Genomic DNA, 17,766 nt, shown 5'->3' on the forward strand with positions numbered 1-17,766 from the left:
TCACTGGTCAGCCTTCCAGACCTTCTCCACACCCGTCCCTGGGCCTGTGGTCCTCAAGTTCACCCTTCTCCGCGGCCGGCTGAGACTTGGCCATGAGCTCTATTTACTCCGGCCCTCTGGTGGCTTCGAGGCTTTCCGCGGTTTGTGGATCACGCGCTGCGACACCTTGACGCACGTGCCTCCTTTCTCTTCGTTTTTACGTTTCTGAAGTCTGGAAACCTGGGGGTGACCAGTCCCCCGCGCCCTCCCCGTCAATGACAGAGCCGCCGCCACGGCCCGGGCCCTTCTCGGGAGCAGCATCTGCCCCGGGTGCTCGGGCATCCGCGCATGGGTTTAGACGAGTGCCCGCTAAGAGCATCCTTCCCTGCGTTCTCACCTCTCCACCCCAGGCTGCCTAATCGGCCTGTCATTAACACGCCAGTGGTGAGCGCGGTGGTGTACAGTGAGGGGGCCCCACTCCCCAGCCCCCTGGAGAGGCCCGTCCTGGTGGAGCACGTCCTGCTGGAGACAGAGGAGCGCACCAAGCCTGTCTGCGTGTTCTGGAACCACTCCATCACGTAAGGGAGAAGCCAGGAGGGAGCGATGGCACCCCCACGCCCCCCCTGGAGCTCTGCGTTTGGGCATGGGGTCTTTGCTGCAGCCCCCAGCACTCCAGTGTCTCATGGGGTGTTTGTTTGTGGTCTCTTGTGCCCCTTCCGGGCTCTCGTGGGGCAGGAGGCTCGTCCTGAGGGTGTCTAGGGCCCCTACACAGAGTTCCACAATAAATACGTACATATCTATGTACACACGTATGCACACACACATACGGGCACTCAGAGGTCCCTGGAGAAGGTCGACATGGAGACAGGGCCGGGGATGCAGCAGCATTCCACCATCAGACGAGGTGGGGCTTGTCCTGTGCACACAGGACGCAGGACTCGGACACTGGCCCGGGGCCCTTCCATGGACAGTGTGTGTGTGTGTGGGGGGGTCTCTTTAACAAACGGGGGTCCTTGGCCTCTGCCACCTGCCCGTGAGTTCAGCCCGGTGGCTGCTGGGGCTGGTTTCGCCCCTCTGAGGCCTGGCCCGCACCCCCCTGCTTGAAGCTAGGATGGTGTCTTGCGCGTCTGAGAGTTTGTGCTCTCACATCGTGCTTCAAAATAGACCGAGGAGATGTCCACCAAGTGGGGTTCCAGCTGCACACCGTGCTGGGAGCTGGCACCCGGGGGAGTGTGCAGACGCCCGGCTGCAGGGGCTCCTGCTGGGAAGCAGGCTTGGCTGGGCAGAGATCTTGCAGCTCTTTTATTTTCCAAATTCTGGTTAATGAGCACGCAGCATTGTGTCTGGAGGATAATAGACACTCGGCTTACAAAAGAGAGAAAGAAGGACCCACTTTCAGGCATGAGGGAAGCGTGAAGGTCTGTTTGGCATGCGCGAGGCACGGCTGTGTCTCACAGGCGCCCGATTGGATCCCAGCAATTAGCTATTGCTCTAATTATCCTCTCTGTTCTCCTCGGTGCCTGTCCTCCCCAGATCTTAGAGCTCTTGGCAGACGCGTATTAGCCTTCACACCCCATTTTACAGATGAGTAAACTGAGGATCAGAGAGCGGGTACTTGATTTTCCCAGAGCCCCGGAGGGCAGGGCTCTCTCCGAGCCTGAGCCACACCCGTGGCAGCTTGTCATTTGGGGCTCCCGTCAGGGAAAGGGGAGCGATAATTGGGCCCTGCTTCCAGGCAGTTGCCATAAAACCTTGTGCAACCTGAAGATGAAAGCGGAAAATGAACGTGAGATATTCTTTCTCAAAACACCTCGACTCAAAAGAGAGACTAAGTACAAAGCAGCCACTTTCACAACCGACGGATGTTTCTGACAAAAGGGGCGTGCGGTCGACCCGAGACGTCCCCGTTTAAGTTTTACTGCGAGATGACACATAAACCGTGAGCTTCAGAGGGTTGCCTGGGGCCACTCCCCGGCCACGAAAGGGGGAAGGGCGTGCACACAGGTCCAAGGGCTCCTGTCCTCATAGCGGGCGACAGACAGGAGTGCGTGTCTTAGGGACGCCGCACCACCCCCGGGTGGAAGGGGTCCTCTCACACCTGCCTTCTTTCTGCAGCATTGGGGGAGCAGGAGGGTGGTCAGCCAAGGGCTGCGAGCTGCTGTCCCGGAACCGGACCCACGTCGCCTGCCGGTGCAGCCACACGACCAGCTTTGCGGTGCTCATGGACGTCTCCAGGCGCGAGGTGGGCACGGCCCCCGTGGGCAGCCCTGCCCTCCCGGCACAGTGTGTCCAGGGATGAGGCCCCTTTGGAGAGTCGGCCTGGCCCCAAACCTGCCCCCTCAATAAACCGAATCCACAGTTGCAAGCTGTGTTCGGGGGGCTTGGCCACAATCTGCCAGGATCACAACCCCTTTTCAGAGAGGCTGGGTTGTAAATGAAAACGCCACGGCGGCGAGACCCTGAGCCTCAGACAGAAAAGAAAGCCCCGGAATATGCACCTCACTTCAAAGCAGGATTCCCGTGCTGTGTCTACCCCACTTTAAATTTTAAGGGGCAGCAGAGCCGGCTGGCCAGAACAAAGGGAGTGTCGCCCGTTAGTGCCACACATGCTGGCCCAGAGACACAAAAGGGGGGGCTCGGTCAGGAGCCACCGAGGCCGCCGGCTAATGTTTAACCTCTGGCTCCCCCCCCCCACCCCCCCGCCGAGCCTGGGAACGCGAGCTGGCCCCTGTGAGCCCGGGGGGGCAGGGTGAATAGGGCAGTGGGCCCCCCCGCGAGGGCAGCCTGGGCATGGACATGTGCGGACGCTGGTGTCTGACACCCAGAACAGAGGCCCGTAGGCCTCACCTGTCACCTGTTTTTTCAGGCCTGGGATGTGTCCCGGGAGGCCAGGCCCTTGTCCCTCCCAGAGCGTCTCTGGTGTGCCGGTTTCTGTAACATTGCTGGGAGGGTGACACCCCGAGTTGCTGATGGCAGCCAGGGTGACAAGAGGAAAGGGTTTGCTCCTGGGCCTTGCCCTGATTGCAGAGCTCCCGGGGGCAGGTGGCACTTCTGAGCCAGTAGCACCAGGTCCTGACCTGGAGGGGGGTAGTTATTAGTGGCCTCGGTCCACGTAGGGGCAGGATTGGGGTCCTCCCCTACCCAGCGAGCTGGGCGGGCCATGAGCAACTCTCAGGCAGAGAAAGCTGGAACTCAGGGAGAAGAAATCAAACTAGAATAGGATTCGCTGCTCCCTGCCCCGGTGCCTCCAAGCCAGAGCTCCCAGCAGCAGGTGCAGCTCCGGGGCCCCCAGAGTGTGGAAGGAAAAAACCTCAAGCCCTCGGCCTCCCCGTCCCAGCCCCCTCCTGGCTCCCAGCCTTTCCCTGGGGAGCCCGGCTCACAGTCCTACGTGAGTCATGAGCTCAGAACAACGCTTTCTGGGAGTTGCTGGAGAACCGATGCTGGTTGTTCCCTAAATTCTGCGGGGTCCTGGGTTCTGTTTTGCAGAAGGAGACAGTAGGACCCCTGTGCAGCTGTCAGAGTCTTTTTGAAGTCCCTGTCGGCTCAGGATTTGGGGCAGGCAGGCCCAGCATCTCCTTGGTAGTAGCATTCACGTGTGAGGTTTTATAGAGTTTTTTTTATGGCAGCAGTATGCACAGAACACAAATTCTACACCTTGGCCACGTGTCCGCAGATGGGCTGTTCCCAGTGCGGGGCAGCCACCACCGCCACCTCTCTCTAGGACTTTTTTTTTTTATTCCCCCTCCAACAACTCATTTGGTTTTTGTGGTTGGTTTTGGGCAGCCTGAGAGCCGTGTCACGGTCACATTGGCTCCTGCCCTAATAAGCTTGATGTCCCTGTGCCTTCACTGTGCAAAAAGCTCCATGCCACCGAGGCCCTTATGCCCTCCTGCCTTGCCCTCCCGCCGCCCGCAGCACGGAGAAGTCCTGCCCCTGAAGATCGTCACCTACGCTGCCGTGTCGCTGTCGCTGGCCGCCCTGCTGGTGGCCTTCGTCCTCCTCGCGCTGCTGCGGACGCTGCGCTCCAACCTGCACAGCATCCACAAGAACCTCATCGGGGCGCTCTTCTTCTCGCAGCTGGTCTTCGTGATCGGGATCACCCAGACGGGAAACCCGGTGAGGCCCCCCACCGCCCCTTCCCCAGGATGTGCGTGCAGCCCCGCAGACCTTTCTCCTGGGCGGAGGCAGCGGCGCCTTGGGTTTCACACGTAACCTTCCAAGGGCGCGAGTGGGGGTGACGTGGTGGAGACGCTAACGGAGTAGGCCGGCCTTGAGCGGGGAGAGGAGGGTGAGAGGCTGGCGGGGCTGCTGTGGGATACGGGCGCTCTGCGCCCCTGACAGGTCTTGGGGAAGGAGGGAGGGGCGGGCTGATGGCCTGGCGAGGTCCTCAGGGAGCGGGCGGGGACCGGCCTTGGAGGTGAGGTGGTGGTGCAGCCGCGAGACGGGGAAGAACAGGACACGGGGAAGCTGGGAGGTCTGTGGCTTTGGCAGTGCCTGGCTGGGGGCGAGGAGATTTCCCGTTATTACGAAGGGGATTTGCAAAACAGTACGGTCACAGCACGCTGATGGAGGGCGTGGGGGCATGGGCGGGGGGGGGGGGGGCGGGCAGGCCGTGCGCCCCAGGCCGTATGCACACGCTTGGGCTCACTGAGTCCCCCCGGAGCCCTGGAGGGGGGAGCGTCCCTTCTCACAGGTGAGGCGCCCAGGACCAGCGAGATTGAGGGACTGCCCAAGGCACACGGTTCTGTGTGTGTCCCCTTGTGTGACCATCACAAAATGGGCACCCCAGTCCCCCAGGGAGCTGAGAGACCAGCTGCCCAGCACACGTGCGTACGTGGGGACTCCCGGAAGTCCGGAGGTCACTCTCACCTAATCCTCGTCTCTCCCGAGGTGAGCGACGGGCTCTTGGTGGGCCTTTCCGGTGCTGCCACCGTGTGCTGTTGACATAGCTGTCATTTCTTCCTTCCTCGTGCAGCAAGGACCTTCTGATGGTCACTGTGCTACCCCCACCAATGACCCAAATCCAGGAGGCCTTCCCGTCCCTGCCCGTGGAGCCCCCACTCCTGGCGCAGACACGCATGGTGGTTCATGAGTGTCACGTGCCAGAGTGGTGCCAGGGTGGCAGGGGGCGCAGCTGTGCCTGGTCAGGGAAGGACCGAAGGACCGACCTTCCAGTGGGAGGGGTCCAGCATGAGTCGGGACAGGTTGGGGAATCCGCCCAACGCCTGGCAGCGTTGTACCAAGGAGAACCACGAGCGGGCCTGCACGTTGGGAAGATGACGAGGTCAGAAGGGCGGCCAGGGTGGCATCTTCCTAGGTCCACAGGGTGGAGGAGAGGCCTGGAACCAAAGCCGGGACGGCGGGCATGAGAAGGACAGGAGTCGGTGCCAGGTGGGCATGGGGGGGTGCCTCAGGGCTCCAGAAGGGGGGTGCGTAGGTGAGGACGCCTCTGAGTGAGATGAAAACTGGGACGGGTGACTGGCCAAGCCCGAGAGGAAGTGACATAAAACGACAAAGAGGGAATGTTCTGGCTAGGTCCTCAGGGCCCTGGCACACTTGAGCTCCTCCTCCTCGGGTGTTGCAGGCAGCGGGAGCCCCTCCGGACCCTCTGGTGTGGCCAGACTCCTCAGGAGGAGGGCGGTAGGCGGAGGCGAGGGGACACAGGCAGACACCTTGAGAGCCAGCCTTGGGGGCTTCTGAGCCGGGACTGGCCTGGCAGAGGATGGACCCCCAAGGGCAGACCTCCTCCTCGCCGCCCTCGGGGTGCTCTCTGCGGCGCGCGCGCGCGGGCCCGGGAGGGGGTGGGGGGGAGGAAGGGGGCCTTCCCCCGTGTGGTGCCGGGCAGGTGCGCTTCTCCCTGCGTGTCCTCAGCACATCAGACAGGTGAAGGCGCCCGGTGGGAAGCCGCATGACTCGTCTCAAAGGCCTTCAAGGGTGTCCTTGAGTGGTCCCAGCGGGGGACCGCAGAGTCCGCAGCGTGCCACCCCTTGCCGCTAAATCCCCAGAGTGGCACTGACTCCTCCGCTGCCCGCGACGCAGCTGCCGAGCTCCAAGGGAAGGAATGCTGGCCGCGTGGGATTCTAGGAACTTGGCACCTCGCCTGGGTTTTCTGTGAACCCACAGTCCTATCTATGGGGCAGGTTTTTCATCTCCGAGATCACTGGCAGGTTGAAATGACTTATTATGCATTAGCATTTTGCGTTTGTTCCGTTTTTGGAAAAGGTAGTACGTGTCATGCAAAAGTCTGTGTGTGTGCAGCCCCATTAAGTTTTTTTAAAGATTTTATTTATTTATTCATTAGAGATACACAGAGAGAGAGAGAGAGAGAGGCAGAGACACAGGCAGAGGGAGAAGCAGGCTCCACGCAGGGAGCCCGATGCGGGACTCAATCCTGGGTCTCCAGGATCAGGCCCTGGGCCAAGGCGGCGCTAAACCGCTGACCTGCCCAGGGATCCCCCCGTTAAGTTTTAAAGTGTATCTCTAACACTTCTTTTTTTTTCAAAAGTGGTTTTGTGGGTTTACTTTTCACATGACTGAAGGCAGCAAGCTGGCCAGCCTCCTCCTTGTTGTCCCCTGTCCCTTTGCATGCGGGGCCCCTGGGGGTGTCTGCTGTGGGGCTTCCCCACCCCAGGCTCACCCTTCGCTTCCCCATCAGCAAGGGCAGCCCCCTGCCTCCCGACTCCGCCGAGGCCGAGGCAGAGGGCAGTTGTCCAGGCATCACGTGAGACGCTGTCCTTTCTTCCACTTGAGTTCCTGGTTTGCACTGTGCTGGCCAGGTGCTCCCGCATCTCTGGGCCCCGTTTCTGGGGAGAACCCGGCCTGTGCAGGTTGACACGGCAGCAGGTGGCTCCGCTCCCCCCAGGGTTCACTGGCCTGGCACCTGAGCAGAGCAGCCCCCAGCCTGGGTCAGGGTGGCGGCCCTGTGTCCTGCATGCCTGTGTCCGTTGGATGGGGTGGGGGTATCTCCTTGGCAGGGACACCGACACCCTGGGACATTGCGCTGATGCTAAGGCAACCGGGATTGCATAGGCCCTCTCAGGAATGGGGCGGGACTATGGGTGTGGCCCGAGGGAGGGACAGGTGTGGGGCGGGGCCTAGGGAGGGGTGGGACCAGGAGGAGCAGGGGTTGGCTGTGCTCTGGGGAGGGGCGGGGCCTACTTATGGGTGTGACCAGGAGGGTGGGACCTGGATGTAGGGGTAGTTAGGAGTGGGGGTGCAGGGCAGGAGGGGCAGGGCCTGGATGTGGGTGTAGCCAGGAGGGGCTGGACTGTAGGTGTGACCAGGGTGTAGGTGTGACCAGGAGGGGCGGGGCCTGGATGTAGGTGTAGCCAGGAGGAGCTGGAATGTGGGTGTGACCGTGAGGGGTGGGACCTGGATGTGGGGGCCTAGGAGTGGGGGTGGAGCCGGGGCCCGAGTGGCAGGTGCTGGCCGGGGTGTGGGGGGTCAGCAGGGCAGGGCTGGGGCTTTCTCCTCCCTCCCGTCTCAGTGCCCCCCTTTCCCCAGCGCCTGCCCAGCGTTTTGGGACCTTGGAGGTGCCCCTGCTCACACCTCCCGCTGGGCAGCCTGGGGAGCCCTGGCCAGCGTGGCCCCTGCCAGGAGGCCCGCGTGAGGCCGCCCTAGACCAAGGCCCGGAGCTCTGGGAGGTCTGGCCTTCGGCTCCTCACGCTGGAGTCACACTGATGGCCTCAGGCTGGACTCCATGGGGCTGCACAGTGTCCCCAGCCTCTCGCGGTCGCTGCCTTCCTCCTGTTCCCGGGGACACGGGGCTGGCCCTCCAAGGCCTGCAGAGGGTGGGACGCTGGCCCTCGGCTGCCCCGTGGCAGCTGGGTTTCCCTCCGGGCACCTGGGCAGCGGCGGCAGGTGCGGCCGTGGCACTGAGGACAGAGCAGATGCTCCCGCCCCTGTCTTCTCCGCAGGAGGCGCGGGGCTCTTTTAGGTCCACGCAGGTTGGATGGGGGGGGGGGGGGGGGGAAGCAGGAGGCACCGCCGTCCCTCTGGCCACACCTGCTGGACCCCGGAGACCACACCAGGGTCCAGGGGTGGGTGGACGGCAGGACCACAGCCTGGGGCCCGCCCCCTGAGCCACTGCCTCCGCTATTTCCTTCACCTTCGAATGCCTGCAGCTAAGGATTCGGAACCATGACCCGGAAATACAAGTTTCCAGCTTCTAATGGAAACACTAGCGGCTCTGCCTACACCTCCCCCCCGCCCCGCCCAGCTGCGCTCTCCCCGGGCACGGGTCCGGGTTGGGGAGGGTCCCTGGGGAGGACCACACCGGTCCACACCGCGAGCCTGAGACGTGTGACTCATGGCCCAGCCATTCTTGGGTGAATCCCACAGAAAAACCCGGCTCATGCGGTTCCCCTTCTCAGACCCACGTAGCCTCAGGTTTGCAGAGCGGTCGGATTTGGTCCCTTCTGTCCGCACCCTGCGGCCGTTTGTCCGGTGCCCCGCGGCGGTGTGGGCTCAGCCGGCGCTGAGCGAGCCTCCCCCTCACAGTTCCTGTGCACGGTGATCGCCATCGGCCTGCACTACGTCTACATGAGCACCTTCGCGTGGACCTTCGTGGAGAGCCTGCACGTGTACCGCATGCTGACCGAGGTGCGCAACATCGACGCCGGCCCCATGAGGTTCTACTATGTCGTGGGCTGGGGCATCCCGGCCATCATCACAGGTGAGGACGCCACCCCGCTGGGGTGGCCTGGACGGAGCCAACCCCCGCCTGGGGAATCTGCATGATGGGGCTCAATGGGAGCCCACGACAGGGGGACCCGCACCCCTGGGCCCAGGCAGACACGCTCTCCGGCCTCCTCTGTCCCTGGCACCCGGCGTGACTGGCCCAGCAGAGGCAGCCCGCCCCGGCACTTGTGTCTGTTCACACGAGCGTGATCATTCAGTGCCTGCTGGGGAGATGCATACCCTGAGAGCCGGGGGTGGGTTCTGTCTGTGGCACTTAACGCCAACCCTTGGAGTCTGCCCACCGTGTGGATTGATCGGGGGCGGGGGGGCGTGTGCACGATCATGTGGTGTGTGTGTGTGTTCTGTGCGTGTGGTTGTGGTCTGTGTGTGGTGTGTGTACCTGCTGTGTAGCGTGTGGTCTGTGTATCATGTATGTGGCACGTGTGGGGGTGGAGGGGGTTGGTGTGTGCTCTGTGTGTAGTGTGCACGGGTGTATGTGGTGTACGTCCTGTATACAGCGAGTGTGCTTTGTATGTGGCGTATGTGGTGTGTGCGTGGTTTGTAGCGTGTGAGGGTGGAGGTTGCTGTGTGGTCCGGACGTGCTGCGTGTGTCCGGTCCCCGTGGTCCGCGTGTGGAGTGTGCGTGGGGCTGGGAAGGCCTACCCGTGGCCTCTCCCGGGGCGAGGCCCTTACCCCCCGCCCTGTCGTCCAGGATTGGCGGTGGGCCTGGACCCCCAGGGCTACGGAAACCCGGACTTCTGCTGGCTGTCCCTTCGGGACACCCTGATCTGGAGCTTCGTCGGGCCCGTTGGAACGGTTATCATTGTGAGTCTGGGAGCAGCGCCCACGATTCCGGGGATGTGGGAAGCCGGGTGCGTGGGCTGGACGGGGCCTGGGAGCCAGCGGGGTCCCTGGCTCCCCAGAGCTCCCGATCTGTGGTGCTGAGGCCTCGCCCCGAGACCCGCGCGTCTGGCTCCAGGTCTGCACCTCGGACCCGCGAGGCGTCCGCGTCCTCGGGAGGCGCCCGGCGGGCAGGCGGGGCGTGCGGGGCCCTCTCCCTCCAGCCACACCGCCAGTCGCGGGCAAAGACCCTCGGAAGCGTTTGGCCTTCAAAGGTCTGCTGTGGCGGTACTGAGGAGCTGCCCCGACGTGGCTTTTAAAACTGTTTTTCAGGTCAACACAGTCATTTTCGTCCTGTCTGCGAAGGTCTCCTGCCAAAGAAAGCACCACTATTATGAAAGGAAGGGAGTCGTGTAAGTTGGTGCCCACGCTGACCGGCGGTGGTGGGAGCCCAGTGTGGGTTTGCACGCCCAGCAGAGCCACCTGCAAGTGCCCGTCTCCTCGCAGCCAGGCCCTTGGCCGCCCCCCAGCTCGGCCCCTGGGGTGATGACACCCATGGACAGGTCCGCAGGCTGCAGTGGGGAGAAGCCAGGAGTGCCGGGGCACGGTGCGCGGGGGAAGGAGGGGGCCGGCCACGCGGGGCCTCGGGGCATCTTGGCTGTGGGACCCGCGGGGGGGCTCTGCCCCCCAGAGACGTTAGGGGGTAGGGTCTGCAGCATTCGGGGTAGATTTGCCGAAGGGAGCAGGCTTGGTTGAGCTCTGTCCTCCTCATCTGCCGGGTGTTAACAGATGGGGACAGAACAGGCCGGGGCGGTGACAGCCGGGTGTGGGGAGGAGCCGGGGTCCCCGGAAGCCGCGCTGTGGAGTCAGGCAGGGCCTGCAGGGTGGGGGTCGGGGGTACTGGAACTTTCCCGGTTGCTGGTGATGCCGCAGGCCTGGAGAATCGTCTAGGTGCTTCGGAAAGGTTTGGGGAAGGAAGGGAGGGGTGGATACGTGGGCGGGCAGGTGTGGGGGGGCGGGCACCCAGAGTCTCTGGCGCCCCTGGCAGCTCCCTGCTGCGGACCGCCTTCCTCCTGCTGCTGCTCGTCGCCGCCACCTGGCTGCTGGGGCTGCTGGCCGTGAACAGCGACGCGCTGGCCTTCCACTACCTCTTCGCCGTCTGCAGCTGCTTACAGGTGGGCAGCTGGCCCCATGACCTGGCGGCCCATTTGGGCCAGCCTCGGGAGGTCACGGGTCATCGTGCCACCTGCTGTCTGAAAGGTCCCGGGAGGGTCACGGGGGTGCCCCAGTGTGATGCCCCACAGCTCATGGTCCTACCCCCAGCGAGCACGGCTCCGCCCGGGGCCTTCCCAGGCACCCCCGGGACCCCCACCCCTGGCTCAGCCAACACAGGGGCTCCTCCTCCCCCGCAGGTCAGAGGGCGTCCCTGTCGTGTCTGCAGGGAGGGTGCTGGCCATTTGCCGTTCACACCACCAGCTTCCCAGCATGTGATAGAACGTTGGGGACCAGGTGGCCCGAGGGCTGTGGCCTGGGATGAGGCCCCGCTGGCCCCCGGCACGCTGGCTGCCCTGCCTGTGTCCTCCCCTGAGCCAGCAGAAGCCTCAGGGGGGCCTAGCATGGGCCCCAGCGGCGGGGCTGGCTCTGGGCACTGAGCTGTGGGGCATCCACAGCCACGGGACCCTGGCTGCTGCCTGGGCCCGGTGCCTGCACTGAGCAGCGCCCCCACCCCCAGGGTCTCTTCGTCCTCCTGTTCCACTGCGTGCTCAACAGGGAGGTCCGGAAGCACCTGAAGGGGGCACTTGCCGGGAAGAAGCTGCACCCGGACGACTCGGCCACCACGAGGGCCACCCTGCTGACCGTAGGCGCTGCCCAGGGACCCCATGGTGGGGGGGTGTGGGTTTCTAGGTCAAGCATTAGAGCAGCTGTATGGCCTCCGTGTCCCCCACAAAGGGGCGAGCCAGATGCCATTCCCGACGTCCTGGGAAGAGAGCAGAGTTCAGGACTCGGGGTCTGCCATCGTCACGGCCCCATCTCCCACGGTCTCTGGGGACAAGGCAGCCGCAGGCTAGGACCCCACACCCGCCGCCGCGGCCATGAAGGAAGCTGCAGGGGGGCTGGGGAGGTGCTCTCCGCTAGGGGTGCCATTGGGGTGCTGGGCCCGGGGCTTGCAGTGGGGACAGAGCTGTCCTCTGCACCGGGTGGCCTCTGCTCTGCCTGTAACCGTGTCCCCCCCACCCCCGCCCCAGCGCTCCCTCAACTGCAACCACAGCTACAGCGAGGAGCCCAACATGTTCCGCACGGCCCTGGGCGAATCCACTGCCTCGCTGGACAGCACTGTCAGGTCAGGCCCCAGCGGGCGCCCTAGGGTGTCCCCGGGTGGGGGAGGCCCAGCCCTCAGGGTGAATGCCGGCTGCCTGGCCAGCTGGGAAGGCCTCGCTCTTCTAGGTGGCGTGTGGTTCCCCACGCATTCCCAGGGTCTTTCTCGGCAGCGAACCTTCCAGAGCTTCATGGGGCCATCTTGGCACCTGCAAAAGGTGCCCGGGGAGGCTGGGTGACCATGTCACACCACCCCGAGTGATGGTGCTGAGCCCACCCTCCTACCCTCTGCAGGGACGAAGGGGCCCAGAAGCTCAGCGTGTCCTCCGGGCCAGCACGGGGGGGCCATGGGGAGCCGGATTCGTCCTTTGTCCCCAGGACTACCAAGAGGCATCACGGTACATGTCCCCTGGAAGGCGGTCCCCCAGCAACCTGGGCGTCTCCCTCCTGGGGGCTACGCTGCCAGCTTCTTGTTGGCTCCTGTCTGGCCCGTGGGCCTCCCGGTCACTGGACGTTCAGCCTCGGGGGAGTCTGCGGCCACATCCCATTCAGGGGGTCAGCGGGGAAGCGACAGCTCCCCGGGGCCCGGGCCCAGCTCGCCACCCTCCGCCCTTGGCCAGAGCCCGCGTCCTCCTGTCCACCCTGCAGGCCACGACTCCGACTCGGATAGCGAGCTGTCCCTGGATGAGCAGAGCAGCTCATACGCCTCCTCCCACTCGTCAGACAGTGAGGACGATGGGGTGGAGGCTGAGGACAAATGGGACTCAGCTCGGGGCCCTGTCCACAGCACCCCCAAAGGTGAGCAGGTGGGAGGTGCTGGCGGGGGGAAGGCCCTGTGCGCAGCATCTACAAGCAGAGGCGGGGGCGCCTTGGGGCGTCTCTGGGGACCCTCACTGCAAGGGCCCCCTCACAAAGCTGGGGCTGCTGGGGGAGCCAGCGTCGAGGCTCTGGGGTGTCAGGGTGCAATGGGGGGATTGTCGCCAGGGCCCCCGCTGCCAGGAGCCACTCTCTCTAGCGGGTTCCCCACCTGGAGGGTGGCACCCTGTCAGGCCTGCAGCTCTGGGAGCAGGGGGGTCAGGGCCATGCAGGGGCGGCTCCCCGCGGAGGGAACCAGGGCACCTCTTCGGGGGTGCGGCTCCAAGCTGCGCACGGAGCCTCCCTGCTTGTTGACGGCCGCCCTTGTGCCTCAGTGGATGCCACAGCCAACCACGTCCCGGCCGGCTGGCCCGACGAGAGCCTGGCGGGGAGCGACAGCGAGGAGCCTGGAGACCAGCCGCGCCTGAAGGTGGAGACGAAGGTCAGCGTGGAGCTACACCTGGATGAGCAGGGCAATCACTGCGGCGAGCGCCCCCCGGACCAGGGGAGCAGCGGCCCGCCCAGGCCTTCCGGGGTGCTCCCCAGCCAGCCGCCTGAGCAGAGGAAAGGTGCTGTGGGAGTGGTGGGGGTGCCGCGTGTCCCAGGAAGCCTCTGGGGGGGGGGGGCGGCGCAGTGGGGTCGAGGTGGGATACATGTGGGGGCAGGACAGGGTGAGGTGTGTTAGGGGGCAGGATCGAGGCAGGATGCATGTGGGGGCAAGACTAGGTGTTGGGCGGGTTAGGGGGTGGGGTCGAGGCGGGATGCAGGTGGGGTGGGGGTGGGGCGCAGGTGGGGCGCAGGTGGGGGCAGGATGGGGTGCCAGTGGGTTACGGGCTGGGGTCAAGGCCGCATGCAGGTGGGGTGAGAGTGGGGTTCAGTCGGAGCAGGTGCAGGTGGGTCAGGATCCTGATCCGTCCGGGTCCTGGAGACGTGTTTGGGGTGGGGCCCCACACGGGTGACCATTGGACCTGCCCCTTGGTGCTGAGACCCAAGGAGGGAAGAGCGGGGGCTGAGGGGTGCCCCGGTAGGCCCCAGGGGTCAGCCTCCCCGAGTGCCCGCCTTGGGCAGCGTCAGCCTGAACATGGCCTCTTGTCCCCACTTGCAGGCATCTTGAAAAACAAAGCCACCTACCCGCCACCGCTGACCGAGAAGACGCTCAAGTCCCGGCTCCGGGAGAAGCTGGCTGAGTGCGAGCAGAGCCCCGCGTCGTCACGCTCGTCCTCCCTGGGCTCGAGTGACGGGGCCCGCGCCCCCGATGGCACCATCACCGTCAAGAGCCCGCGCCGGGAGCCGGGCCGCGAGCACCTCAACGGGGTGGCCATGAACGTGCGGGCGGGCAGCGCCCAGGCCGCCGGCTCCGACTCTGAGTGAGTAGCCTCGGCCTCGGCTGCAGGGCAGCAGGAGCGGCCCCCAGCCAGCTCCTCCGGGGTCCCGTCCGGGGACAGGCGTCCTGCCCAGAGCGGGGCGGTGGTCAGGGGCGGGGGGCTGCGCCGGGGGCCGCGGGGGGCTTCAGGAGGAGGCGGCCAGACAGCCCGCGGACCTCCGACGGGGGGTGTGAGGGCTACACTGGCCGAAGCCCGAAGTCCTGCTGAGCCCCGAAGCCCTAGGACTTAAGACCGTGTGGACTAAGCACTTTGTAAGGACCTCGGTCCAGGTGGTGACTGCCCCGTGTCATGGTCGAGGGCATCGAGGCTCTGGGCCCTCCCGCCCAGAACCAGGGTGCGGTCTTGGCTCCGGGCAGTCTGTGGGCCTCTGCCCGCAGCTCCTCTGTCCTATGGACTAGTCAGGGGGGAGCAGAGGGTCGGAGCCAGGTCTTCCAGAAGGTTTTTAAAGCTGAGTGGGGTCGCTAACCCTGATGCCCGGTGCTCGGCGGCAGGGCTGGCTGTGCGGGTGCCTGGGTGGGCCCAGCCCTGGGTGTCCTGGTGGCCAGGGCTGCCCCGTCCTGCCTGGCATAGCTGTGCCCACACGTGAGCTGCCCCCCTCTGAGCCCCCTGAGTGTGGGGGGGTCTGCGTTGCGTGACCGCCAACCCGGCCCAGCTGCTGGCTTCACGCGTCACAGGGGGTGTCCTTGCTGACCTCTGCCTGCCTGACGGCTTCTTCCCACGCACAGAGGCAGTAATGAGACTTCAATCTGAACCATCAGGAAACCGTGAGACAAGCCCATCGCCGCCAGGCAGGCCTCTGTGCTGCATCGATGCACCCCTGGACCTTGGAACCCAAGGGGCTGGTGGTGGGGGTTCCTGTGGTGGCGGCCCCGTGACTGGTGTGACTCACGGTGCAGACACAAAGCCCTGGGCTGCCCCCGGGGGCTCGGGGCACAGCTGACTCGCAACAAGTGCCAAAGGCCATAGGCACGAGGAAGCGTGGACTCCCGGGCCGGCTCAGCGTGATCCCGACCGCAGACAGAGCCAAGGCTGCGCGCTGGCTGGGCCCGAAACCACCAGGCCCGGCTTGCTGGGGTTCGGAGGTGCCAGGCAGAGGCTGCAGACGGAGGTCCCGCGGCCATGCGGGCGCCTCCCCGTAGCACAGGCCCTGGTCGTGCCCCGCGTGGCCCTTTGCGGAGACATCCCTCGTCTTAAAGCAAATCCCTTCTCTTGTTGAAAAGGCGTAGCTGCTTCTCTGTGTCCTCGTGAGGGACGCTGGGAGGGGAAGCCGGGTAGGTTTGCGTTCGTGCTGTCGATACCATGAGATCATGGGGTGCGCTCGCGCTTTTTTTTTTCTGAGGACGATCGCACCGTTGTTGTACTTGAATGTGGCGTGCACCGAGGCAATTGGGGTCCCAGCAGATCAGTGGGGCGCGGGGGCGAGGTCGTCCCGGAACAGAGGCTCCCGCCGCGCCGCCGCCTGAGTTCGCAGCCTGGTTTCTGAGACGCGCGCCCTGAGTGCCAGGCCGCCTCCACCTGCTGGATCCGAGACGGGCAGCCTGGGGCTGGCCCCGAGGAGCGAGGCCGGTGGGGGCTGCAGGTGACCCCACCCCGTTCCGGCTCTCCGCCACGGGGCCGCCTGGCCCCCTTCCCAGTCCGTGTGGTCCCGCAGGTGGGGATGTTTTGTGCCCCGGCTCCTGTTCCCGGTGGGATTCGGCTGCGCTCACGGGCCCCGATTCAGGAGGTGTGAGTCTTGGGCGTGTCACATCCCTTCCTGCCAATTTTCCAGCCCTTTCAGACTCGGGTGGGGGCTGGGGGCCTCCAGGCAGGCTGGGGCCTCACCCCCGGGACCGGCCAATTACTTCATTTTGCTTCAAATGGCCAATTGTGCGAAGCAACAAAGGCCCCACCACGCTTCCCAGTGGTTCCCAGGCGGGCTTTGGAAGCTCCAGCGAGCGGCGGCTGCGCCCGTCCCACTGCAGGCGGCTGGCACGGTGGCCGGGGCTGCGGGACGGGGCCCAGGACATGGCGCGGCTCCTGCCAGCGTCGCCTTTGTTCCTCAGATCAGAGCCCAAGTAAATCTTTAGTGCAGCTGCTTCCAAACACGGGAAACCACAGAACAGGATGGAGGTGGAGTAAGATGCGGAGATTTCCACCCGGGCTCCGAGGCCGCGCTCCGCACGCTGGAATGAGCTGTGAATGTGCCTTAGCCACGAGCGGCTCCTGACGGCGGGGGAGCCTCTTCCAGCGCCTGTACCCTGAGCAGACCTGCCCCTTGGGGTGCGGCTCTCAATCTGATCAGAATTGTTACCAAAAAACGTATGTCAGTTTTATTGAGACAGGAAAAAGTGTAAACATATTTTTGTGACTTAAGACTTTATGAAAGATGAGACACTGGAGATTTTTTTAACAAATGTCTATTTATTAATGTTCGGAACACTGGAATTACAACACGAAAGAAGAGTCTGCAATAAATTAAGATTTCTCAATCGGCTTCTGCTGTGCTGCTTCCCTCTCCGCGCCTGCCTCCCGGAGCCAGCGGCACAGGGGCTGTAGACTGCAGGCGGAGGACAGGCCCAGGGAAGGAGCTGTACTGGAACTTTCTATCCGTTCTCCTGACGCGGTCACGGTCGGGATGGGCAGGCCCTGTCTGGGGTTTCCCAAGATCTGGCTCTCGCTCTCACCGCAGGCCCTTCCCTCACAATCAGGGGACGTCGGGGAGGGGTGCGGCCTGGCAGCTGGGTGCCCCTCTGGGAAATGGGGGCAGGGGACACGTGTCCCACTCCTCAGCCCCAGCCCCTTGGACCTCCCTGGGGTGTCCCGAAGGCCACCTGGGGATACAGCCTGGACAGGGCCATGGAAAGGCCAGACGGCTGCTGCTGAGTCTGGTGCAGTGTACGACGTGACCTTCCACGGCCGGTGGCCCTGGGGACATGTGGAGGGAGGGTGGTGAGGGGTTCGTGCCCTGCCCCCAGCTCTCCCCAGGGGCCGTGGGTGGCACTGGGCTGGCTGCCCTTCCTCCCTGAGGTTCCAGCTGGTTCTCAAGGTCGGCCCTGTGCGGAGTGGGCTGGGCGCTGTGGGGCCTCCCCAGCAGGGCTCATGGCTGACACCCGTCTCCCTCCCGGGCAAGGGGCCCAGCCACCAGTCAGGGAGTCAGCACCGAGGCTGAGGCCGGGGAGGCTCTCTACGCCCCGGTGGGGGCCTCAGGCTCTGCCTCCGCTGGCAGCCGGCCCCCCAGCCAGAGTGCCCCCAGGGCCGCCTCCTGTGTCTGGATCACGGCCCGGGGCCCCAGATGTGACCCGGGATGTGCTGGCCCCTCCCCACCTCTTCTAGCCCCGGAAGCCTCCTGCTGGGGGGGAGACCCGGGGCGCTGGCCTGGGGAGCAGGCCACAGGGAGGGGCTGCGGCTCCGGGGCTGGCACTGCTCCCTTGTTGGAATGGCGTAGATGGCAGATGCTTTGCTCTGGGCGCAGCCCCCGCACCTGATCATCACCGGGAGAGCCTGTCCACCCCTGCCCAGGCCCCACTAAGCCAGCAGCGAGGCCCACCAGCACGGCCTGGCCCAGGCCGCAGGGCTGTGGTACCGGGTCGAGGCCGGCCTCCCTCCCTGGCTGCCAAAGCGCGCCACATCCTGACAGCAGGACCCCCTCGGACAGAGGCCTTAATCAGCCAGCCCTCCCGCCGCCCAGTCTGACTTCCCACACCTAGCCCTTGTCCCTGCGGCCGTATCCAAC

General features: G+C 64.9%; 1 protein-coding gene across 1 annotated transcript in view; it reads left to right on the forward strand.

The window, feature by feature from the left end:
* CELSR1 (cadherin EGF LAG seven-pass G-type receptor 1) overlaps positions 1 to 16,526 on the forward strand; it is a 133,109-nt gene extending 116,583 nt beyond the window's left edge. Inside the window, exons 23-36 of the mRNA XM_038551560.1 lie at positions 390 to 557; positions 2,095 to 2,221; positions 3,895 to 4,095; positions 8,479 to 8,653; positions 9,371 to 9,483; positions 9,832 to 9,911; positions 10,547 to 10,673; positions 11,231 to 11,356; positions 11,745 to 11,839; positions 12,109 to 12,212; positions 12,463 to 12,612; positions 13,005 to 13,238; positions 13,775 to 14,036; positions 14,780 to 16,526. Coding sequence (XP_038407488.1) covers positions 390 to 557; positions 2,095 to 2,221; positions 3,895 to 4,095; positions 8,479 to 8,653; positions 9,371 to 9,483; positions 9,832 to 9,911; positions 10,547 to 10,673; positions 11,231 to 11,356; positions 11,745 to 11,839; positions 12,109 to 12,212; positions 12,463 to 12,612; positions 13,005 to 13,238; positions 13,775 to 14,036; positions 14,780 to 14,804 — 1,987 coding nt within the window. The 3' untranslated portion in view covers positions 14,805 to 16,526. The remainder of the gene's footprint in view (positions 1 to 389; positions 558 to 2,094; positions 2,222 to 3,894; positions 4,096 to 8,478; positions 8,654 to 9,370; positions 9,484 to 9,831; positions 9,912 to 10,546; positions 10,674 to 11,230; positions 11,357 to 11,744; positions 11,840 to 12,108; positions 12,213 to 12,462; positions 12,613 to 13,004; positions 13,239 to 13,774; positions 14,037 to 14,779) is intronic.
* Positions 16,527 to 17,766: the final 1,240 nt, after the last annotated feature.

Source organism: Canis lupus, chromosome 10 (assembly GCF_011100685.1).
Source record: "Canis lupus familiaris isolate Mischka breed German Shepherd chromosome 10, alternate assembly UU_Cfam_GSD_1.0, whole genome shotgun sequence".
In the NCBI taxonomy this organism is placed as follows: Eukaryota; Metazoa; Chordata; class Mammalia; order Carnivora; family Canidae; genus Canis; species Canis lupus.